At 47.7% G+C, this 23,073-nt stretch overlaps 6 protein-coding genes across 6 annotated transcripts; 5 read left to right on the top strand and 1 right to left on the bottom strand.

Moving 5' to 3' along the window:
• The first annotated feature begins 8,820 nt into the window (after window positions 1–8,820).
• Window positions 8,821–10,476, top strand: GGS25DRAFT_168264 (histone H2A.Z). The gene is made up of 3 exons (XM_049256537.1): window positions 8,821–9,309; window positions 9,768–9,899; window positions 10,023–10,476. The coding sequence occupies exons 1-3, from the start codon at window positions 9,181–9,183 to the stop codon at window positions 10,209–10,211; spliced, it is 450 nt and encodes a 149-aa protein (XP_049118591.1). The 5' UTR covers window positions 8,821–9,180; the 3' UTR covers window positions 10,212–10,476.
• A 2,304-nt stretch (window positions 10,477–12,780) lies between these two features.
• Window positions 12,781–14,442, top strand: GGS25DRAFT_168276 (uncharacterized protein). Its single transcript, XM_049256538.1, has one exon. It carries the CDS (start codon window positions 13,070–13,072, stop codon window positions 14,366–14,368), a length of 1,299 nt encoding a protein of 432 aa, XP_049118590.1. The 5' UTR covers window positions 12,781–13,069; the 3' UTR covers window positions 14,369–14,442.
• A 327-nt stretch (window positions 14,443–14,769) lies between these two features.
• GGS25DRAFT_480109 (P-loop containing nucleoside triphosphate hydrolase protein) lies at window positions 14,770–16,621 on the top strand. Its single transcript, XM_049260053.1, has 3 exons — window positions 14,770–15,134; window positions 15,190–15,833; window positions 15,902–16,621. Exons 1-3 carry the CDS (start codon window positions 14,998–15,000, stop codon window positions 16,291–16,293), a joined length of 1,173 nt encoding a protein of 390 aa, XP_049118589.1. The 5' UTR covers window positions 14,770–14,997; the 3' UTR covers window positions 16,294–16,621.
• A 112-nt stretch (window positions 16,622–16,733) lies between these two features.
• GGS25DRAFT_519114 (uncharacterized protein) lies at window positions 16,734–18,085 on the top strand (the record flags this gene model as incomplete). The annotated part of the gene is made up of 3 exons (XM_049263645.1): window positions 16,734–16,885; window positions 17,007–17,488; window positions 17,547–18,085. 3 exons carry the CDS (start codon window positions 16,734–16,736, stop codon window positions 18,083–18,085), a joined length of 1,173 nt encoding a protein of 390 aa, XP_049118588.1.
• Window positions 18,086–18,751: 666 nt separating this feature from the next.
• GGS25DRAFT_529802 (subtilisin-like protein) lies at window positions 18,752–21,502 on the top strand (the record flags this gene model as incomplete). Its single annotated transcript, XM_049265320.1, has 9 exons — window positions 18,752–19,017; window positions 19,071–19,227; window positions 19,292–19,398; window positions 19,457–19,791; window positions 19,844–19,964; window positions 20,095–20,312; window positions 20,394–21,199; window positions 21,260–21,366; window positions 21,434–21,502. The coding sequence occupies 9 exons, from the start codon at window positions 18,752–18,754 to the stop codon at window positions 21,480–21,482; spliced, it is 2,166 nt and encodes a 721-aa protein (XP_049118587.1). The 3' UTR covers window positions 21,483–21,502.
• A 109-nt stretch (window positions 21,503–21,611) lies between these two features.
• On the bottom strand, window positions 21,612–23,061 carry GGS25DRAFT_480106 (uncharacterized protein). The gene is made up of 4 exons (XM_049260052.1): window positions 22,815–23,061; window positions 22,742–22,757; window positions 22,493–22,684; window positions 21,612–22,433 (listed from the first exon to the last, which is right to left on the bottom strand). The coding sequence occupies exons 1-4, from the start codon at window positions 22,951–22,953 to the stop codon at window positions 21,719–21,721; spliced, it is 1,062 nt and encodes a 353-aa protein (XP_049118586.1). The 5' UTR covers window positions 22,954–23,061; the 3' UTR covers window positions 21,612–21,718.
• Window positions 23,062–23,073: the final 12 nt, after the last annotated feature.

Here is a 23,073-nt window from a genome sequence, read left to right as displayed (position 1 = left end):
TTGGTTCTTAGCCACCTAACGCGAGAAACGCAACATGCAGCGGATGTTACCATCTCGACTATGTATGTACATATGTATGTATGTATATTATCCTGTAATGAAGACGAGGAGATAATAGGTATGTAACTACCCAGGTACATAACAAGTTTGTACATATCACCTCAGCCCAACTTCATGCGGCGCAATAACGCCCCCAACTTCACCTTGTGCCCGCTGAGCCGCATAGTTCGTTAACCCCAAATACAAAGGCATGCTGTTCCCCCCTTGCACGTACTCCCTATGTTACTATGTATGATAAGAACCATTGGAAGCAACCTAGAACCCTGGAATAGTTCTTATAAAGACCCTGTCATCCACGTTGGTAGGTAGTAGGTACCTAACTTACCTCTACGTCGGCATCTTTTGATAGCTCGCCGGGCAGCCGGGTTCCTCAGCCTATCAATTAACCAGCCTGTCGGCTGTCTGTGCGTCCACACCCGGTTTTCAGGGTCTTCCAGTTCTTAAAGATCGGATCGCAGGATGGTCCCAACCTCCCCCGGCGAACCCCTAAGGATTTCGAAATGATCGTTCACGACAAGCAGCAAATCAGAACCTTTCCCGCGTCCGTTTCGAGAAAATCGAGGCAAACCGGCCATGGGACCTAGAACCTTGGCGTATTCTGGAACTCATCTTTCGCCCATTGTCAGAACCTTTCATTACGTAGCTTTTCTCCTTTTTACCAGGTCTGCGTCATTTCTTTTCATATGCATCATTGCCGGATTACTCCTTGCGTTTTTCTTTCTTTCCAGGGGTCACATCAATGACGTTCCAGGTCTACGGGAAACGCTAGCTATTTACTAGTTACCCAGGTTGGTAATTACATATACCAATCTAAGTCCCCTTGGGTTGTTACGACTACTGTACCAACCGAGGTCTAGCCACGAGAAAATCTAACCAGGCCAACTCCCCCAACAGATCAAGCATCTTGCTCCGCCTCAGTTCCGTTTGTCCTACGGAAATATTACTATTACTCTATCTGTAAGCCAACAAAGGGACAATTGTGTGAAAGGAAGGAGGAGTATTGATAAGAGATTGTGATCGAGGTAACAAAAGAGACAAGTCTTTGGTCAAAACCCCCGATCCAAGACTCTACTCATGACGATTAGCATCGAGTCCAACACTGCCGTATGATTTTCCACGCAAGCATTACCGTATTGACGAACCTCGTCTTTTTGCCATCGACGAGTGACACCATGTTTCGTGTTCGCGTGTATTCGCGTTTAATGTATAGATCAGTGATAGAAGCTGAATGGCGTGCCGAGACTCTTATGGGTGCATCGATAAAGTGGGACAACCTGGCTTACCCAGTATTTGAAAGTCTAGGATGTTTAGGTGACAGTACTAGAAACTAACTACATAACTACCACTTGTATTGTATTGTACATGTTCGTTCTCGACTACCTAACACCATGCAGCCTACATATATCTAATTACCAACGCAATAACACCTAGCCAGGGTATCACACATGGTCAAGATGCCATCGATAGTTAGGAGTCATGTCCCCTTGAGTCTCAGTGGGGGAAAGACACTAAGCTTTTCTGTCTCGGGAACTGACAGCGTGAAAAGTGACGTGAAGACAGCTATCCAATCGGCAACTTCCCGTTTTTTTAATAGCCATGGCTTCCTCCTCTCGTTTTTTTCTGATGGGGTCGTCCCCAATTACTACTAAGGCCAGGAACCGGGGCTGCATACATACATATGTAAGCTAGCATCGACATTAGTTGCATGGAAAGAAAAGAAGAAACGTCGCCACGCAAGCTTCGAAGACCTTTCATTGGCACGCCACAATGCATGGCCTTGTTGCTAAAGGTTTCTCTCTCTACTACTTAACACTCGGACCGAGCTCTCCCGGAGGTAGTTAGGAAGTGAAATAAAAACCGATAGGGAGTCACTCTCTTTTGAATGGTGCCTGCCAAGGCAATAAATTTATCGGCTCTTACTCATGTATCTTAGCCCTGACTGTCGACCGCGTTCCTGGTTCGTGGATGGCCCCATAGAGCCGAGACCCTCTCCTTTCCCCATGTCCCCCCATGTGAAGTAGCAACGGCATCGGCGTCGACGGCCTCGAGTTCGAGACCACTGTCCTGGGATCGGGAATACCTCATTGGAACATGAAGGCAGGCTGTGTTTAACCAGCACCCATACCTTCGTCCGAGCTGGTTCCTATCGTTTCTCACAGTCTAGTGTGAGACGTTCTATCGCCATTCGACATTCTAACAGCTGACAAAGTGACCTATCTTTCCCTCTATCCTCGGAGCCCTTGCTGATCTCTTTACCCCCCCTCCTTCTTCTCCAAGGCAAGGTCCGTCTGGGCGGCGTCTAGATAGTGTAGGTACGCAAGGGGCAATAAAACGTGCCGCAATGCAGGCATCCGCTGCATGTCTGGAGACGATATGCCGGCTGCCGAACGCCAGAAATGTGGCTTCTCTTTTCCGTTTCCTGTCTCGCTATTCGCTAAGTAGCTCTCCTCGCCCCCATTACCCCAGGTGGCAGTTGAGAAACACTAAGCCACCTTGACAAGTGAACCCCCCTGGCTTGATGCAAATATCGGCCCTACGACATTTGCACCAGGATGGCCGTTGTAAATTTTTTTTCTTCTGAGATCCTGGGAGCATTAACAGGGCGCGCTGGCGCCATGCCATACAATATTATGTACGTGCCTACCTAGTAGGTACGTAGGTCAGCCTAGCAGCTTAAGATATGTATGCAGGAACCCCAGATCTTACATAAACGAAGTGGAGTTTATTGCCAGTCTTATTTAGCTTATTAGCACAAATTATTATCCTAAGGCTCGATAGAATCTAAGATGTTGATCGTCTCCAATACCACGTGAATATTGGTTGATAAATCTTGTCCCGTGCATATTCGGCTCCCCTCACTTGTTTCATTATTAATGATAATAATAATAATAATAATGAACGTCGTATGCCCTCCCACTAGTTAGGATCTTGTCATCTTGTAGTTATCTTTCATGTGAAATCTAGAACATTAGCGAAACTTCCAAATATGTACATAATTCGTATGCAGGTGTAAATACGTTATAGAGCGGATATACCCGGATTAATTTTCGCCAACTGTAGTTACTCTCGCCTTTCTTTCATGTCTAGCAAAATACGAACAAATTAGTCCTTGCAACATTCTAAGATTACCTCCTCGTAATATCATCAACAAAGTCTCGTAGCTCCATGATAGGAATAGGTGAGTAAGCGTCAGTAACGCTTGTCATATGACTAAGGGCATGTAACGTGAAGCCACCAACTATACAAGCCAGATAGCATTGCAGTTCAAATCGCTTTAGACAATCTTAAATCTCAACATTGAAGTACTCGGCCAAACATTTATTGTCATGTATTATGGCAAACCCAGATCTGACCTACCTAACTACCTAGGTTACCTACATAGGTAGGCAGCAGAGACAAATACATAATCCAGTCGAAGCTGCTACGTTGGTAAACGCCGGTGCTACATATTGATTCTTCTAGATATACATAGTTTGTTTACCACCTCTCCAGCCTCGATACCTCGGTTGTCCTACCAACCGAACCACTCGCAGTGACAGTGACAGGCTTCTCCTTGCATGGCAAGACCTCGCAGGATCTGAATAGGCATCTTGCATCCGCGGCTGGTAGCACCTCTTGGTGTCACTCAGCTCCATACGCGATAGATATTCAATATTTCCAGCCATGTTGGTTAAAGGGCCATTAGGGTTTGCCCGTTCTGACTTTATCAGCTACTAGGTTAGGTAATAAACATTGTAAGGGGCGTTAGATGTTATATCAATGAATATACCAATAGTTATAGGTACCTAGGTTATGTATGTAAAGATTTGATGCTTACACTATTAACGATAACTTGCTGTCACACACAATAGACCTAATCAAGGCGTTTAAGCTGAGTAAGAAAAAGCTTCTAGTATCATCAAGTGCACTCCAATCAGCTTCAACGTTGAGCATCTTTGAGGCAGCCAACTAGCTACCTAGCAACTCCATTACTGTCATCCACCCTCCTGCGCAACGCAGCATTAGCCTCCTGGAGCAGCATCCGCCCGCGAATCCACTTCTCCCTCCCTCCCACAGCCATCACGGGGATCCTCCGCCATCTCCATCGTCAACAAACCGGAGATCTCCGAGGCTCCGTACCGTGTCTTCAAATACATCCATAAACCTACCTAGTACCTACCTATCGGCCTACATACCCGCAAACCCAACATAGCCTCTTTTCCCACCTGCAATCTTCGCTTCCTTCCAATCAATGAATACCATCAACTCAAGAAATCAAAATCACGGAGTAGTCTTTCTTAATCCGCAAACCCACATTCTCAACGCCCCGGCAAATCTCCCGGCTCTGCTCGCCCGCCCAGCTACACAGCTCACCATGAACACGATGAATACGACGAAGAAAAACTGGCCCCACTAGCCGCCGTCGCCGTCGTCGTCACCATCGCCGCCACCATCACCATTACCAGATAGTGTATGCTCGACAATTCCAACCAATCTCGGGCCCACCGTTCACCACGGCTTACCCTTTAAGGCTAGGCTAGCTTCATTCAACCAGAGGCTCTGATACCAGATTCATTCTCGTATGTACCTACATTAGATCAATACCTATCTACTCTCTAGTTCTATTCCCAGTATTCAATTGTATAAAAATAACAGGTAACAACGATACTTTAGAAATCTAATATATGCACCGAAAAAAAAAACAACCCATAACCGTCGTTGCCCCAAATGGTAATCACGTGATAATGCATACCTTACCACCACCCAGTTACAGATAGTTAGATTACTTGCTTCGTACTGTAGTTGTTAACTAACTAGTTGGACCAACGTTCCTCTGTAGGTTATTTAGGTATGTAGGTAGCTGTGTAAAAAAAAACGGGCCTGGGAAACGTCGAAGTTGGCGAAGATGTACAGTACCTGCCCGGTCTACCTACTCCTACTGATACTGACACCACCACCACCACCACACTAGCTAATGTCGCTACTAATTCTATGTGTAGTACCTAGCATGGCTTCGACCGGCAGCTGCTGCCGGTGCTGGAAGCTAGACTCCTTGTAAAGACTGCACAGAGCGAGAGCTGTTAGTTTGCGGCGAGGTTTTTTTTTTTTTTTTGGGGGGGGGGGGGGGGGTTGTCGTCGACCCGGGGGCATGCTGGCGTTGAGTGATAGTGATGACGTTGAGCGATGACAACGACTGCTCGCGAGGCTGAACGAGTATTTGCTGGCCTGGTTCGGTGAAGAAGATGATGATGATGGTGGTGGTGGGCCTGTTGCGTCGAGGTAGCTCGATAACGACGACGAGCTTGCTTGCCTTGTACAGAGGCCCGCTGCGCATGGCCGCAATCTCGATGACGGATAGGCTGCCCCCGGGGTTGCTGCGTGGTTTTACCTTGCTTGTTTGGTTGTTCTGAGTATGCAATTCTTCAGGGAGGATATGGTAATCTAGGAATTAGGCTGGGGAGGGAGATGGTGAGGATGGGTTTGTATGAAGGCATCACGATGGGTTTTCAATGGTAGGCATGGTGGCAAGGTCTATGGTTCTTCCTTCTTTTTTTCTCGGGATAGATTGCTAATCTAGAGGGCTATATACGCTGGGCTGTTATGTTTCATCATGTGCCTGTGCTCTTTTGCAGTCATGAACTCATCGCCGCGACATAGGCGGTGCCCCTACATTGCACGAATGGTTTCGTACTCACCGGCGCATGCTGTGGTTCAACGTTGGAAGACTTGAGGTTCTACTTGTTCCCTCGAGAAGCCCTTTCATTGGGCTAATTGAGACATAGAAAAGGAAAAGGAAAAGTAGCGTGCGTATGTCTCGCGTACAGCCTATAGGCAAACTTTCAGAACGCGTGGCGGCTTGCTCCAGGGCTATCTATTCATTGCATCCTCTCACCGGTTTGGGCCAGCTCATTCTTGAGTCTCTTTAGGCAAGATTGTTTTGATTGCTGAAGTTACTCAAAGTTTGAATAATGAGGTACTTACCTTACCTAGTAGGCAGTCCACGCCCTGAAACTCAATATAGGTAAAGCGCACGTCTACTAGAACCAACTCTTGGTACTGTGTTCTTGTGTCCTTTTCTTGATCCTGGTCTTACTTACGACATAGGAATCGATCAAATCACGAAGAAATCATTCAGATGCATGATGTGTGTGGCGAGTATTAGACGACAAGGTTGGAGAGGAATGATTTCGATCGATCCCATCGATGCAACCTCGTCAATCGAGATGGCAATTCGGGAAATATGCAAGAGAATTGTGAATACCCAGGTATGAATAGTTATCATTGGATATGCAACTTTAACCTTGGAGATCGATATAGTGTAGTATACCGTTACCTCGGAGCCTGCGACCACGTTCCAGTGGTTGTGAGCCGCCGGATGTACATATTTGTAGTAATTATACACGAAGCCCTTTCATCCATGAACAGGACACCTTATTTGGTCTGGTGGTTGCTTTATTACACATCCCACAAGTTGCTCCTGTCCGGTCCGCTACTGGAGGTCGGTGAGGAGGCTTTCCCCACAACCCCTTTTCATTTTATTTTTTTCTCCGCCTTCCCCTTTTCCGCTTGTGGCGAACCGAGTTGAATCTACTCCCCATCCACAACTTCTAACAGCAATAGGAAAACACACACACCGGTTTTGTGTTTTATTTAACTTATCGTGTTGTTATTCTCGACTCCAAGTTCGTATTGATATAAAATACTACTGTATTTATACCTAAGTAGGTTTATTGGAAGAAATGCTACACGCTCAATTGCTACCGCGAATCGAATGCTTTCCTCTTAGATTCTGAATTGTCAACTTGACGAGTCACAATCAAGGTCTGAGTGCAAGCCTCAACTAGGAGATCAATCATGATACATCCATCCTAGATTAAGATACCTAAGTGTACAAAAACATTGATCTTTAAGTTCACGATGAGACTTAACTACCAAGTAAACCAGGTAAACCAGTATGTTCCCTTTCAAGTTGTATTCGCTTAGAAACTAATGAGTACCTAGACATGAGAGATACATGTACTGGCGCAAAGAATACCACTGGATCATGTCGAGTACAGCATCCCTATCTACATAGGTAGGTACTTACTATGTACACATCACCTTCCATAGGTAGGTAGGTATGTAGACTACGACACCGAAGGCAGATTGGGACTTTGATACCTGTCCAGCTTCAATTTAGTCTAGCTTCTGGATACGGAAGGGATTTAGACAAGACTACCAGGCACACTGCAACTTAAACGGAGTTGTAGTCGAGAGTACTTAGTACATGAAACCAATGCAGAACTCTCCGTCAAAAGAGCAGATTTGACGACTACGTTATATTTGGTAGCCATATGATAAGGGGGCTATGATGATAGTTATATGGAGTTGCAAGGGGCTGTTTTTTGCATGAACTCTACGTTCGTTAGCCGGTATTGAAAGAGGGCAAGGCCGATGTGGCTTGGAAAAATCGTAGGTTAAGGATGTAAGATTTGGATACCAACGTAAGCTTGGAGAGCTTTTAAGCATATGTAGGATAGGGCAACTACGACGTCTTAAAGATGGTTAGCAAGATAGAATCCTTATGAGGTCGGGGCGACGTTATTAGCCCCCTGGGCCGAAAATATTATCTGGTGCTCTTAGGGTCGTTGTCATAGCTTGTCTAGTTTTCTGTACTGGCCATTGGTAGAAGATGAAGCTTTATGTTGGCCTGTTTTATTGCTTCAATGTTGAGAGTACAAGAGAAACAAGGGAGAAATAGCCACTGCCTTGATTATTACTATGCTGATTGTGTCCCTGGCATCTTGATCCCAACCACATATCGCGAGAGCTGAAACTTATTTCTGGCTAAGACTTACTTTACTGCTAAGCATAATTTTAGTCATTCTTTTAGTATGACGATTTGGGAAACTTCTCAGAGTCTCTATCGAGGTACTTTATTAACTTCCAAGGTTAAAGTCTTAGTTGAAGAGAGACTTCTTGTTGTTCTTGTTGTTCATTTGTGTTATTAATATCTTTCGCATATGCAACTTAGCACCATAGTGAAATACCGAGGCATGCAGTATTATGTACACAATGTGGCTTGTGTGCTTACACATAACTAACTAATTCAAGCCACAGTTGATTCTAGATTGACGTTGATCAATAATAAACCGACCACAGCCAATCTTGAATTCTAATACTAGAAAGCGTTACCTTTATATATCCCATCATTCTTCCACAACTCTTCACCATGTTGTCTTAATTTTACCTGAAGTGTTAAGACTTGGTCGCATCATCATATCTCAAGCTTCTAGATGGTACTATAACACAATTTCAAGACAGGCAGCTGTATGCTGCCGTCTTCTTTCGTCAAACATTATGTCGCCATCCTCCTGACTAGGTAGCTTGCTGGTCTGCGGTAAGTGACTTGACTGCTTCGCAGTCCAACTCTTTGTTTGGATATCAGAACAAAACCTGTGAGTATACCTGAATTTCAATCGTGATATTTCATTTAACCCCCCTTTTTGTATTTTAATAGAGCAGCAGGCTTCTGATATCATGGCCTTTGGACCTTCTATCGACACAACTGTTTCTCCTCAAGGAAGCGGCTGATCGCGATGCCGTAGTTTCCCCGATAGACAAGGTTATACTAACCAAAGCAGGACTAGCGCCAAAACTGAGTATGGATTACATGGAGAACATGGAGATGGGTTAGTGACAGTGTGGCGGGGTGTTCTTCCAAGCTTCTGGAAGGGGCCCTGGGAAAAAGATTGTTGGCACTTTCCTCAGCGCATTGCATCGACCCGAACAGGCAACCTTAGCCATTCAGCAAGCCTACAAGGCCACTGATAACGTGCCACCTACAGTGGTGGTATGTACCTAAGCTTTCCCACCCGCAAGACCTCAGCCCGCCTTTCCCAGTGAAAGAAGTATCAACCAAGACGTACCGCGCCGCCTCTCGATTTTCGATTTTCGATTTTCCAACGCCTCCAAACAACAAAACACAAACCAAAAAAAAATAAAAAACAATTTTCACCGACAAACATATCCTTTGACGCGCAAACTTAACCAACCCAACTCGAAACTGATACAATTAAATCTCGTCGTATTGAAGCAACAATAATTTAGCCATTACCAACATTCCATCGAATTTGCGCGACTCGATATAAAATTAACACAATGGCTGGTGGAAAAGGCAAATCAGCTGGAGGCAAGAGCTCAGGTGGAAAGACTTCTGCTGCCGCCGCCGCCGCCGCCCATGAAGGTCCCAAGAAGCAGCAAAGCCATTCCGCTCGTGCTGGACTTCAGGTAAGATTTTACTTTTAATATTTGTCGTGATGCATCGCGGCTTTTTCTCCATTATATTTGGTCGATCGTCTCGTCGCTATACCCGCAATCTCGAGCTTCTACCATCGATACCGACGACCTGCCCCTCGATTTATATAATGACGCGCATTTTTCTTCAACACGACACGTCCTCGTGAGCAGTCTTGAATCGTCGCACGGATTGAATTAGGAACATCGAACTTACTGCGCGAATTCTGCGGTACCCGCTATCTTCAATTTACTCAAGATATTCCACGCATATGCCGGACATTGAAAATATTTACGAACATGCGATGGTCACGATAAAGCTGCTTTCCTTGCATCACAGCGCCAGATGCGACACACTATTCATTCAATGCCATCCACCATAACACGCGCAATTTTTTTTCTAGGAATTATCTACAATGTAACGTGGAGCTCTACTAACATTTACTGTCTAGTTCCCCTGCGGTCGTGTCAAGCGTTTCTTGAAGCAAAACACCCAAAACAAGATGCGCGTCGGAGCTAAGGCAGCAGTTTATGTTACGGCCGTTCTCGAGTATCTTACTGCTGAAGTCCTGGAGCTCGCAGGAGTGAGTCATCCATCTTCTTTGTTTTCTTGGTGCCACCTTGTTATTTACTGCTGTCCCACATCCCTCCCCCCATATCACCTCAAGGCTTTGTTGGTAGTACAGCATACTGACTCTTCTGCCTAGAATGCTGCCAAGGATCTTAAGGTTAAACGCATCACTCCCCGCCACCTCCAGCTCGCCATCCGTGGTGACGAAGAACTCGATACTTTGATTCGTGCAACCATCGCCTTTGGTGGTGTCCTACCCCACATCAACCGAGCTTTGCTACTCAAGGTCGAGGCCAAGAAGAAGAACAAGGCTATCGAAGCATAAGCATCCTGCTACCTTTGTATTTGAAGTTTTCCAACTTCATAGTCTTTCGCTTCCAACTGTTCTTGCTATGTGGCACAAGGTTCTCTACTTCTGGAGGTGGGCTACACGGTCTCACGACTTAGGACGGTTAATTATGACGACGTATTCTGGCATCCCCTTGACGGAATCGCGGTTGCTTGCGCTGGGCATTTTGGCTCTGAAGTAGCATTCAGGGTTGAGATAATTCAGAAGATTTTCGGCAAGGCCAAAGGGTGCTCAGGAGATGGTACTGGCAAGAAGAGATAATGGTAGTTGGTCAAGGCTTGCTTATGCGATTCTTACGTAGGGATGAGTGGAGGTCTGGGCCGTCTCACCAACCTTCTATGGCCTTGATTCAGGCAAACAAATAATATCACGCTGCTTCGATTATTGATTTGGTTTTTCATTGGTGTGATGATGGGTATTAATATATGAAGTGCTTTTCTTTTCTTCTTCGCATGATGAGGTTTACTGCCTAGGTACTACTTATACTGTCTTGACGTAGGTAGGTATGTATTTTTTTCCTTTAATCTGCTTAACCAAGATGATATTCAAGGAAGCATGTATGCCCAGGTGCGTGCTAAGAATACCTAATAGTTTATAACTTGTTGAGCTCACTCACCTATGTAGTTCCCAACGTGCCAACATCTGTAGGTGCCTACTCAGGTATGTATCGTTCCCCTTTGTTCATACTACCTGGGTTAGCTTATATCGTCGATCCAGGACGAGTAACCAGGTTGTCCCTTGTGTACTAGAGGTAGTTATAGCTAAAAACCATCTTCAACGACTCTTAACCTTTTCTCATCTCATCTCATCCCACTTCACCTCAGCGAAACATAGATGCTTGGACTTGTATATTCGGTTGTTCGGGTAGTGAGTGGGAATAAAACATAATAGAATCGTGGGAGCCTGGGTATGTTGTGTCTAATGCCAGAGGCATGGAAAGGGGTATTGGGATGCGTGAGAGGGGTTGTGTCTCTAGGTAGGGAGGTAGGCTCCAAGGTTGTTTATGAACGGAGGGTTGTTCTACCTGAGTAGCTCTCACTTATAGAGGCAGTTTATGAGATTTATGGATGTCGTATACCTGGGCACCTACCTCCCTACCTAGGCAGGTATAGATGAAGTCAAAAGACGATCAAGGAAGGAAGGAAAGGGGGGAAAGGGGGGGGAGGTAGACGTGACTGGCACTTTCTTGTATAGAAACATGCACTAACTTCACAGCAACTTTGGAATAGCTAAGGTGTTCTTTGTTCCTATTGCTGCGCTACATAATAAATCTCCGAATCTCGTCGTCAAAGCAGCCCGGGATTTAGGACGTGAGTTACTTTCTTTCTTGTATATACCCCTGCCCGGTACATAGGTCTTTAGGCTGTAAGTGGTGTAGAGCCACCAGGAGACCACAAGCTGGGCTCGAGGAGCAGGCAAAGGGGTGAACAGGCAAGTCGCGAGCAGTTCTATAATGCCTCCTTTTCTCAACACTCTTTTCACCCTAAGGCCATGTTAGTTAGGCCAGCATACCTAGTATGTCCAACAACGTTCATCTATGCAACCCCTGAATATACTTGCCCAGGCCTATACGGGATGTAAATCTGAAAGGGCGTTCAAATACCTTGATACATTCTAACTAGCCCGCCCACGAGCAAAGCAACGGCCGTATGCGAGTGAAGCTTCCGAGTATGCAAGTGAAGCATCCGAAGCTTGCGATCTCGTTGCTCCATCCATACCACTAGGCCAGGGAGCCTCACCCTGAGCGATACCGACGTCCCAACTACCCAGCCTATCAACTCAGCCCATCGAGCCACGCCTACCCTCTCCTTCGGGCAGCCCAGCTTTGTTGCCATGTTTAAAAACCTCTGTTGCTTTATTTTCCCACGCCGCTCGCCTTTGTCACCCCGCGCGGATACCGCTTTTTGCCCAAACCAAACCAAACCAAACCATACCAACCAACCAACCAACTGTCCCCAACGCGCCCTTGTTCCCTTCAACCCTCGTGCGTCTTTGTCATGGGAATCGCGCTAGGTATCAAAAATATACATCATCGACACCACCGTGCCCTAGCAACCGTCGTGCGCGGAAATCTCCGCGTGTATACCTATCAATGGAAAAACCCCAACAATACGACAAAGGGGCGTTGCACGACGAACGATTACCCCCCCTACCCAAAGCGTAGAGCTTCCCCCATCCTTACGCACGAGAGATTGCGGCTACCGCCCACAGAAGCGCCGGAGGTGTCTTTGTTTCGGGGACGTGGGACAAAGTAAGCCCATCTGCTAGAAGTGTCGATAGCCTCTCCTTGCTAGGGGGGGAGGGGGGGGGGACACCAACCGCCGCGCGGATATAACCCAGGACGAAGTCTCAGCCCTAAAAACAGCTTCTTTTCCTCCCATCTTCGGGATTATTTTCTCCTTACTTATCTCGTATTTTCTTCTTCTTCTTCTTCTTCTTTTCCTAGAGTCTTTCCTTATTATAATAAGTATTTTCTTTTCATAATTAACTACTATACATACTCATCCTTAATCAAGTCGCTCCTTCGCACAACCAACCCTCTTTTAAAGAACCAAGTTTTGTTTGACTAAGACAGTTTTCTTCATCATTATATTTTTCTTTCTTGTCGCAGAGTTTTCACGGTGAAGTTTGTTACCTCACAGTACGGGTTAGAGGAACCATCAAGGTTAGGTCTGCTGAGTCAACGAGGGCTTAGACGAATGGTTATTGGTCATAGGCTCGGTATCAGTATCAACAAGCAAACATCTTGGATTTTATATTCGTTTCCAAACCGGAGTCACTAGACACTCACCTTACCGCCACTTACACACATAATACACAACAGAGACAACATCATGCCTCCACGTAGGAATCTACCCACGCTGTCTATTCACTCGAGACAGCCCGCCGCTGCCATGTCTTCTACTTTATTATCCCCCTCCCCGAGTAATAGGTCTTCTATGATGCCTATCACACCACCTGCTCGACTACATCTCCGAAATATTTTACCGCTAACTCCTGACGGTATGCCTACACCCCCACCCCCGCCTCGTAAGCCATATCCCTGGCTGTGGCAGTGTCACTCATGCAACACCATCTATCGCATTGGCTGCACGCGGCGCTGTCTCGTCTGTGATCACGAGTATTGCGTTTCTACAACTACGCAACAGACCCGTCGTGGTAAGAAGCGACGCCGCAGCAACAGCACGTGCCCCTCGGAGTTTGACTATGGCGGATGGGAAGAATGGGGTGCCTGGCGCCGCAAGGTTCTTGGATTACAAATCACAACTTGGGCGGGACAGAAGCAACGCGAGCAAGCTTTCGTTGATCGGAAGCACAATTGCATGATCGACTGCGATTTCCCATCTCAATGCCACCATGAGCGGTTCAGGCTTCAAGAGGAAGCACTAGAAAAGAATTTGCAGGAGTCACCCCTGGAGGGACTCCCATCACCATCGCCCATCGCAACCGTACCATTGGGCTTGGACGATAAAATGCCGTCAACTGTGACGCTGGAAGTGCGAGAGATTGCGGATCAAAATAACGGACAGGGAAGTCCTACTAGTCCCAAAAGTCCGCTTAGGCAGAGTTTCTTTTGGGATGAAGCAGAGGACAAAGAGGGAGAAGAGGTTTCATGGTGGGTGGCTGGTCAACAACAGGAAGAAATCAAGGCTGAGACTCACCAGAAGAGCCAATCGACATCTGGAAACAAGGATGATAAAACGAGAGAGGCGACTCCCCTAATTCTCGAAGACAGAAATGCGAAGCCGTTGTACAATGCGATGGAGGATAAGGACATAGTTCGTCGTGCTATTAAGTGCAGCAAAAGATCACGGTGCCGGTCAAGAAATTCCAGTCGAGAACATCCGAAACACAGGAGCAGACTGACGGTGCGCAACTTTACCAAGGCGGATGGATGGGAAGATTGGGAGGACTCGTCAGACAGCGACTCTGATGATAGCTCAGTGGCATCTTTCTCCTCATTTTCGTCGTCATCATCTTCCGATGGTGAATGGCTTCCGGCAAGTGACCTGACGTCTGCCTGTAGCTCTGAAGCTAGCAGCACAACTGATGCAGAGGAAAGCGAGGAGGAAGAAGTGGACCAGGAGTTGAGGGAATTGATTAAAGTAAGCAACTCTTTCTTGCAGAGTTAAGGGCGTAATAGTAAGAAAATGGGCGGATGTGAAGCGGGAGGAACAAAGCGATCTGAATCAGAAAGGGTAACGGTATATCTCATAGCAGTACATGGAGCTTTTTAGCGAGTTATTCGGATGGTAAAGTGATGATTTTATTATTTGAAATTAATGAAACTTGAAGAATTGAAGAATTGAAGCTAAATAATTGTGATGAATCAGGAGTTGAAGAAGTTGAAGTTGAATAAATTGAATAAATGAAGTTCTAAGTTGCATCATGATTGATCAATCATTGATGACATCGGATAGGTAGGCAACGCCACATTAACTATGCATTAGCCACAACCATATCAGCCAGCCTATTTGATTATCTAAGCTTAAAGAGATACCAGCCCCACCAGACCAAGATTCACATGCAGACGCGTTGAGGAATTCAATTTACGCGTCTTCCAACGGTAACTGGGTAAAGGACATCTATTTCTAAAAAAGCCGAATGATACCAACCATACTACTAATTGCACCTCGTATCATTGAGTGAGTCCTATGAAAACTTAACGTACTACATTGCCGAGGAAGAAACCACGCTAGAAAAGGTCGCTGCCATAAAGATAACTCATCGTTTGTTAAGAGACAAAACTAGAGAGTCCAACATGTCCGACTTCGAGGATGAGATGGACATTGATGCTCCTCCTGTCTCCAACGATATCAAATTCTCCTCCGACAACACTGCCAAGGGAAAGCGTAGTGCTGCAAATCTACCGGTCGAAGCAGAAGATTCTTTACCATGGTAAGACTATCAGGACTAGCAATTGTACACTGAAAGCTTGCTAAGTCAGAGTTAGGGTTGAGAAATATCGGCCTGTATCGTTATCTGATGTCTCTGGCCACCAAGATATCCTAGCTACTATAAACAAATTCGTTGATTCGAATCGGTTACCCCATCTTCTTCTCTATGGACCCCCCGGAACTGGAAAGACGTCCACCATTCTAGCCCTTGCGAGACGAATATACGGCACAGAGAATTTACGGCAAATGGTACTAGAACTGAATGCCTCAGATGACCGAGGTATAGACGTTGTACGTGAGCAGATCAAAACCTTTGCATCAACCAAGCAGATCTTCACTATGGGTGGCGCCTCGCGTTCAGGCGGGATCGCAAGCTACAAGCTCATCATTCTAGACGAGGCCGATGCCATGACCAACACGGCGCAAATGGCCCTGCGACGAATTATGGAGAAGTATACGGCAAATACACGATTCTGCATTATTGCCAACTACACACACAAGTTATCGCCCGCACTGCTATCTCGATGTACACGCTTTCGATTTAGCCCTTTAAAGGAAAATGACATTCGGGTCTTGGTAGACAAGGTTATCCTAGAGGAGGGAGTTAAGATCTCGGGTGAAGCCGCTGACGCTTTAGTCAAGCTGAGCAAAGGTGATATGCGACGAGCCTTGAACGTGCTCCAGGCTTGTCACGCATCCAGTAAGTTCAACCATAGATTACCTTCTATGAGCTTAAACAGCACTTCCCAATACTAACTATCCAACTAGGCACTCCGATGCAGCCTAAAGATGCGCCAAAAGTTGCCGAGAAGGACATTGTCAGGGAGACTATCACGACAGAGACCATCTACAACTGCATAGCGGCCCCGCCCCCTGAGGCGATCACAAAGATTGCTGACACGTTGCTGACTACGAGTGATGTCACTACATGTCTCTCTACCATTAACACGTTGAAGGTAGCAAACGGTCTCGCCTTGGCAGACATCATCACTGCCCTATCGGAGCAGTTAATGAAGATGGAGGTCAAGCCTCAAGCTATGATCCGATGGCTAGATGGCCTAGCGGAGATCGAGTATCGAGTATCCGCTGGAGGAAGTGAGGCTATTCAGACAGGTGCTGTCGTCGGTGTGGTCAGAGAAGGGTGCGAGCTTTTGGGATAGGAGAGTTAGGTCGATATTAATGGAAATGAAACGGCGTAATTAGACGCTGAGTGATGAGATTGAAACCACCTTGCGCGATGCGCGGTGCTACCGACTTGCATACATGTAGGCACCTGCTTACCTAGGTACCTAACCTAGAGTACTTACTAGCCTAAGGTCGATGCTTGAGGTATCTACAATGCAAATTGGCCTCTTGTAGCCCTAGAGAGCAACATTTCTGGCTTAGCCATCTCTGTAGAAACGAATTCTTGCTCACAATACTACATATAAACACCGCAGAACTAAATTAAACAGAAGAAAATGCACAATACACACTCTCATCAGCAACCAACTCACCAACCTACATCCAGCTTTCGTCTGCTGACATCATCTACTATAGCTCTCGCCATTCATATTTCTACCACACCAGTTGGAATTCCTAGACCTTTTTGTTCTTCACGATGAGCGCAATGTCGTTGCCCGAAGTCCTGGGCAAAATTTGCTCGTACCTTGATATGCAGGACGTAAGCAACTTCCGCTTGTGCAGCAAAGCCTTTGCCGACGTCGGTCTTCGCTTCGCATATCGAACGGTTGTCATGTCTTTTGACTCCAAGTCTTTGGATATGCTCCGATATATTTGATTGCACCCTGTTGCGTCCACGAGCATCAAGTCACTGGTCTACATTGTCGATCCTATAATGCTGATAAAAAAAACCTCTTGATCGTGCGAAAAGTCAAGGAAGACCACGTTTAAGAAGGATAGTAGGTGGTGTCCCCGATCCTAGGTCATTTTTCTTCACGGAACTTCACGTCACCTTCGATCCCCAGCATCAGATTCTACAAAGAAATACTGACATTTCTTGTATCGAAGAGGCCGGGTGTCATTTTCCGGCTCTAGAGGAAATCATCGTGTCCTCTCGTAGACGCTACAGGGGCAAGCGCAGCAAACCCACCTACATATATCGCCCGGACACTGATGATGCAGAAAACGGCTATCTGAAGCTCAACGGTCTTCGACAAATGTATTCACTTCTCCCCGTCATCGCCAAGGCCGACCCCAGTCTAAAGACATTTTCGGCCGACGGCATCACTTATCAGATTGTCGAAGATCCAGCTATCACCGAACTTCGCGACGCCTTTTTGCCTTGCACCAATGCCACAACTTTTAAACTACACGTCGATACCAGTATACTTACCGAAAAGGCGGAATTTCACGGTCGGTGTCTACTTTTGTGTCAAACTCGTGCTTCTACATAGATGTAAGATGGCACTAGACAAAAACAGAGGCTTACGCGACTTGACCAAGTCTTTCCGCCAACTTGAAACGCTTGAGATCACAATTGGCGACTACTTAGGGTGGTCTGGCCCTAGCCGGTATAGCCTTGAACATATCATCGAGCCTGAATGCGAATGGGAGAACCTTACCAGTTTGGCCCTAAGGGGTATTGAATGTGACCGACGCGAGCTAATGACAATTCTCAAGAAGCAGAAATGCTTGAATCGACTATGTCTCCATGACACGTCACTAATTCGTTCGTCATGGAAAATACTTCTTCTAGAGATGCGAAGTTCGCTACACTCGAAATTGAAATCAGCTTGTATCTGTGGTTCAATACAGGGACAGCAAGAAGGGGGGACCAGGCCGCACAGGGAATCCTGGTTCCTGGACCGGCGGGATAACCACATACTTTGGCTCGCCGTCAACATCTGTCTGGTGAGCGATGATACTGAGTACGCGCCTTGTCCTCTGCCTCGTGAATGGACGGACGCTGATCGCATCGAGGGGGAAATTGAGAACTTCTACTATGTGTAGGACGCGACAAAGACAATAAATGCCCATGATCGCCAATCAATAACAGATGGTCTCGAGATTACGTGGGGTTGAATCAAGGATTCTACCTATACTTCCCCTCTCCCTTTCTCCTTTCTTTGTCTATTACCCACTAGGATAGATGGACGTCCACCCACCCCTTGGCAGACGCTTTAGCACCATCAGCGACATTCCTGCATATTGTCTCGCTATTGAGTGAGAGAAATAACTAGGGTTCCTACAATAAATTCGAGAAAGCACCATTGTACAAGCTCGAGCTTTGCGAAGACCTAGATTGTCGGACCCTATCACTAGGACTACTTTGCATCTATAAAATCCCAAATACCCCGATATGATCATCCAGACCGCAGTTCACTACCACATATTGACTTTCAGGATCCGCAAAGTCGTATTTACCCGCACCCAGTGAGAGTGGATGGGTAGTATATTTCATAGTCTTGGCTGGGGGTAATGCCGAAAGAAAGCTTTCGGCAGGGAGGGTCGTTAATGATGTCTCCCAACTAATACACATCATCCTAAAAGCAGAACAGGGTTTAGCAATTGATTAATGGGACTAAGTAGCTAAATTCTGTTATAAAATGCCTGTCGCGTAGCTTCTCGTGATGTCAGCCTAGGTAACTCCTGCTATTCTGTCGCGAGGCCGTCAAAATGAAGTTTTTTGGGTTTGTTGTCTTGACGGGCTTGACCGTGCTAGAAGTTCTAGCTGCACCTCCTTTTCATGCATCGCAAGGTGCTGGCTCTCAGAAGTCGAAACGTAGCATCCCGGATACGCATGTTCAACATGAGAAGCGAACGACAGTGCAGGCGAGGTCCTGGACGCTTGTCCAAAGGGCCGTTCCCGATGCCATCCTACCCATGCGCATAGGCTTGAAGCAGAAGAATCTTCAATCTGGACATGATCTATTAATGGAAATGTGCGATGGCTATCACTATCCACTTAGAGAAACAATAGCTAATAGGATTGAAGATCGAACCCCGAATCCAAGAACTATGGCAAACACCTGTCTGCAGAAGAGGTCATTAAGCTGTTCGAGCCGGCGGAATCAAGCGTTAAAACCGTGAAAGATTGGCTTGTCGAAGCGGGCATTCCCTCGCATACCATCTCGCAGTCTAGCAACAAGCAAGTGCGCAATACCTACCTATACTTATCACCACATTACGCATGTCTCTAACATACGGCCTTTATAGTGGATTCAATTCGATGCTCCCGTCAAAGAGGTAGAGGACGTCTTGATGACAGACTACCATGTTTGGGAACACATAGACACAGGTGTCAAGAACATCGCCTGTGAGGAGTGAGTGCTTGACTACCCCAGAATACTTGCGCAGACCAACTAACTAATCGGCTTCAAGATACCACGTACCCAAGGAAGTAAAAGAACACATTGACTACATCACCCCCGGCATAAAACTGATGGGCTACGGAAATACGCAAGACCCCCCGTCGAAGAAAAGGGGGTTAGGGTCCCGCCCTCGCTTTGGCCAACCGGTTACCGAGAGCGAACTAGGAAACCTGAAGAGCGAGAGAAGCAGAAATAAGCAACCGCTACCAAAAAGAACCATCGGCGTCAACGTTGAGGGCCCGCTGCGCTTTGCGAGCCCTGTGGAGCCAGACGGCGTGCTAGAGAGCGGGAACTTTACGCTGCCGGGAGGTTGTGACGAGTACATAACCCCGGATTGCATCAGGGGTAAGGATGGCCAAGGTACTGTCTACGATCTAGGTTAGCTAACTACGCTCAGAGCTGTACGGTATTCCGAGGGGAACCAAGAAGCACCCTGATAATAGGATGGGGATCTTCCAGTCGCTCGGACAGCACTACACCCAGTTCGACCTCGATAACTTTTTCTGGAGCTTTACGAGGTGATTCCATCCTACGTCTTTCTTTACCGTCTCTCCCTCTCCCTCTCTCCCTCTATATGTATATCATCAGTTAGTAAGTATAGTATAGCATGCCAAGCACACGTAACTAACGAACACCTTCCGCGTACAGCGAAATCCCCAACGGCACGCACCCCGAACTCTTCTCCGTCGACGGCGGCGAAGGGCCCGCAACGAACCTCAACGGCGCTGGCTCGGAGGCAAACCTCGACTTCCAGATGGCGTATGGGCTGATCTGGCCGCAGGAGCCCGTGCTCTTCCAGGTCGACGACGAGTACTACCAGAACCTGTACAGCATGAACCCTGAGGCGTACACGGGGTTTTTCAACAGTAAGCTCTCGCCATCTCCACCCTTTCCTTGCAACCCCTGTTACCTACCTAGGTAAGACAATTGCTAAACTCCCTGCCTAGACCTCTGGAACGCCATCGACGGCTCCTACTGCACATTCTCCGCCTTCAACGAAACCGGCAACTGCGCGCGCCCCGCGTGCCGCGACCCCGTGTACCCCAACCCGCACGACCGCGCCGGCTACAGCGGGCCCCTCATGTGCGGCGCGTACCCCGCCCCCCACGTCCTCTCCATCTCCTACTCCGGCTCCGAAGCCGACCTCCCCCCCTCCTACCAGCAGCGCCAGTGCGCCGAGATCATGAAACTGGGCCTGCAGGGCACCACCGTCGTCATCTCGTCGGGCGACGACGGCGTGGGCGGCTTCCCCACCCAGGCGGCGCCGACGGGGTGCCTGGGCAAGGCCGGCGACGTGTTCAACCCGCAGTTCCTCGCGACGTGCCCGTACATCCTGGCCGTTGGCGCGACGGTGCTGCAGGCGAACGCGACGCCCGGCGTCACCCCCGAGGAGGCGACCGATCGCTTCAGCTCCGGGGGCGGGTTCTCGAATATCTACGCTGCTCCCGAGTGGCAGCGCGACGCTGTGGGAGCGTATCTGGGCAAGGCGAACTTGACGTTCGAGGGGTACGAGGGCGGGGGTGGGAACTACAGTTTTGTGGAGGAGGGGAGGGGGAGGTTCAATGTTAGGGGCAGGGCGTACCCGGATGTCGCGGCGAACGGGGACCACTTTGTGATTTCGAGCGGGGGCGAGCTGCTCAGGATTGGGGGGACGTCGGCGTCGGCGCCGCTGTGGGGGGCGCTGATTACGTTGGTGAATGAGGAGAGGTTGGCTGTGGGTAAGGGGCCGGTGGGGTTTGTGCAGCCGGTCTTGGTAAGTGTTGATGGTGAAGAAGAAGTAAGGGGGGCCTTGAGCTAACATGGGAATACCTAGTACTCGCACCCCGAGGTCTTCAAGGACGTTACCAAGGGGGATAACCAGGCGTGCAAGACGATGGGGTTCCCGGCTATCAAGGGTTGGGATCCTGTTACGGGCTTGGGGTATGTGTCTTCATATGCCGTTAATGCTAATGCTTCTGGCATGATTGCTAATGCTATGGGTTTATAGTGTACCGGATTATCCTAAGCTTTTGGAGCTTTTCATGAGCTTGCCGTAGGAATTCCTATGAGAGGGGAGAATAGGAGGAAAGGGGGACATAGGGGCAGGTTGGATTGCTCCCATCTAAGAAAGGAGAAGTGCTAGGTGACCAAGATCCTCTGTTCAAGAAATGCCAAGGTATCAGATATTTCGATATAGATGCAAGTGTTATTCTTATTGAAAAATCATAAGTTATGTCACGTTCTAAGGTTTATATGCTGTCTGGTTGAATACACGATCACCTTAAATATTCCCCTATAGCTCATCGTGCTCATCCGCCCCTTTGTCCTCACCCTCCATCGTCCCATCCCACGGTTTCACCTTCCCCTGCACTATATCCATCAAGAACCCACCCACCGCCTCCGGCTTAATCTCACGGCCACCCGAGTACGGGAAAACCTGCCCAAACATCGGGTTCTGCACCGACAGCGCCGGGAACTTGCCAGCTCTTAATCCCAACGGCTCAGCTAGGTCGCCGTACTCGTTCGCGTCGACGGTCACGAAGAGCAGGTACTCCTTGTACATCTTGGCGACGGAGCGCATGGCGTCGACGTACGCGTCGCGCTCGCTGGAGGCACCGGCGAAGTAGAAGACCAGCGACTTGCCAGACTGCAGGTACTTGATCTCGCTCGCGCGCGTGAACTCGCCGATCACGGGCTCGAGACAGTCTGAGATGAGCTTCGGCAGCGCGTCGATGGCGCTGAGGTCCGAGGTGGCGAATTGCTGGCTGTCGCGGTTGTTGTAGCATGAGACGGTCGTGGCTGCGGTTTTGGGCGTCACGAGCCCGAAGGACAGCCTGTCGCGGTACTGGGATGCGAGGGCTTCGTACGCGGTTTTGATGTGTGGGTCTTGAGGGTTGATGCGTGCGATTATCACGTACTCGTCGCTGGGTGCAAAGTTCTGTACCTTTTCTTTGGTGTCCAGGACGGTGATAGCGGGGCGCACCGCTCGTTTTATGTAGGAGATGATGCTGTTTGAAGTTTTAGCTCATCATCTTTAGGGGAGAGTTCAATAAGTAGGTGATCGTACGACTTTGCCCTTCTAGGGCCTCGGTAGGACACCATTTTCCCATGACCATCGAAGAAGCGTAGGGCTGGATACGAGATGATGCCAAATTCCTTGCAAAGACTTGCGGTAGAGGTGCAATCAACGCTTAGAAGGGCTTTCTTTTCTGATTCTATAGCAGTCGTCCATTCTGGCTCTAGGGCTTGACTTGCTGTCCTGAAAAATGACAATTAGTATGTCTCAGGTTATGTGATGTCAAGTGAATAGGCTCACGTTGAAGGTTCTATAACTGTAGTCGCATTTCATTGTTAGCCCTGTAAATTGACGAGTGCAGATGCAGACTTACATGCAACCAAGGCCTGGTTATGTCCTGAAATGGCTCGACGAAATTCATCTTCATTTATATGTTCCCAGGCTACTGCGACGCCTACCAGGATGGATATTAAGAATTCTATACTTATAATCTTCATTGTGTCTTCACTCATCGAAATTATCGTGAATTCTCCAAGTTCAAGCAAAAGGATGTCGGCGGGGTCAAATACCAAGGAGTTGTATAGCTGGTAAATAGGTACCCAAGCTACCCTGCAGATCAGGGGCTAGATCTG

The sequence above is a fragment of the Hypoxylon fragiforme genome (genome assembly GCF_022984875.1).
Source record: "Hypoxylon fragiforme strain CBS 206.31 chromosome Unknown GGS25scaffold_3, whole genome shotgun sequence".
NCBI lineage: Eukaryota > Fungi > Ascomycota > Sordariomycetes > Xylariales > Hypoxylaceae > Hypoxylon > Hypoxylon fragiforme.
The sequence above is the reverse complement of the archived record's forward strand: the minus strand, read 5'-3'. Positions and strand labels throughout refer to the sequence as shown.

Bases quoted from the DNA above. Each gene is read 5' to 3' on its own strand.
- GGS25DRAFT_168264 (XM_049256537.1), top strand. From the start codon at position 9,181: ATGGCTGGTGGAAAAGGCAAATCAGCTGGAGGCAAGAGCTCAGGTGGA. The intron at 9,310-9,767 runs GTAAGATTTTAC...TTTACTGTCTAG, and splicing joins CCGCTCGTGCTGGACTTCAG to TTCCCCTGCGGTCGTGTCAA. The intron at 9,900-10,022 runs GTGAGTCATCCA...TCTTCTGCCTAG, and splicing joins AAGTCCTGGAGCTCGCAGGA to AATGCTGCCAAGGATCTTAA.
- GGS25DRAFT_168276 (XM_049256538.1), top strand. From the start codon at position 13,070: ATGCCTCCACGTAGGAATCTACCCACGCTGTCTATTCACTCGAGACAG.
- GGS25DRAFT_480106 (XM_049260052.1), bottom strand. From the start codon at position 22,953: ATGAGTGAAGACACAATGAAGATTATAAGTATAGAATTCTTAATATCC. The intron at 22,434-22,492 runs GTACGATCACCT...AACTTCAAACAG, and splicing joins GGCCCTAGAAGGGCAAAGTC to CATCATCTCCTACATAAAAC.
- GGS25DRAFT_480109 (XM_049260053.1), top strand. From the start codon at position 14,998: ATGTCCGACTTCGAGGATGAGATGGACATTGATGCTCCTCCTGTCTCC. The intron at 15,135-15,189 runs GTAAGACTATCA...AGTCAGAGTTAG, and splicing joins GCAGAAGATTCTTTACCATG to GGTTGAGAAATATCGGCCTG. The intron at 15,834-15,901 runs GTAAGTTCAACC...CTATCCAACTAG, and splicing joins CCAGGCTTGTCACGCATCCA to GCACTCCGATGCAGCCTAAA.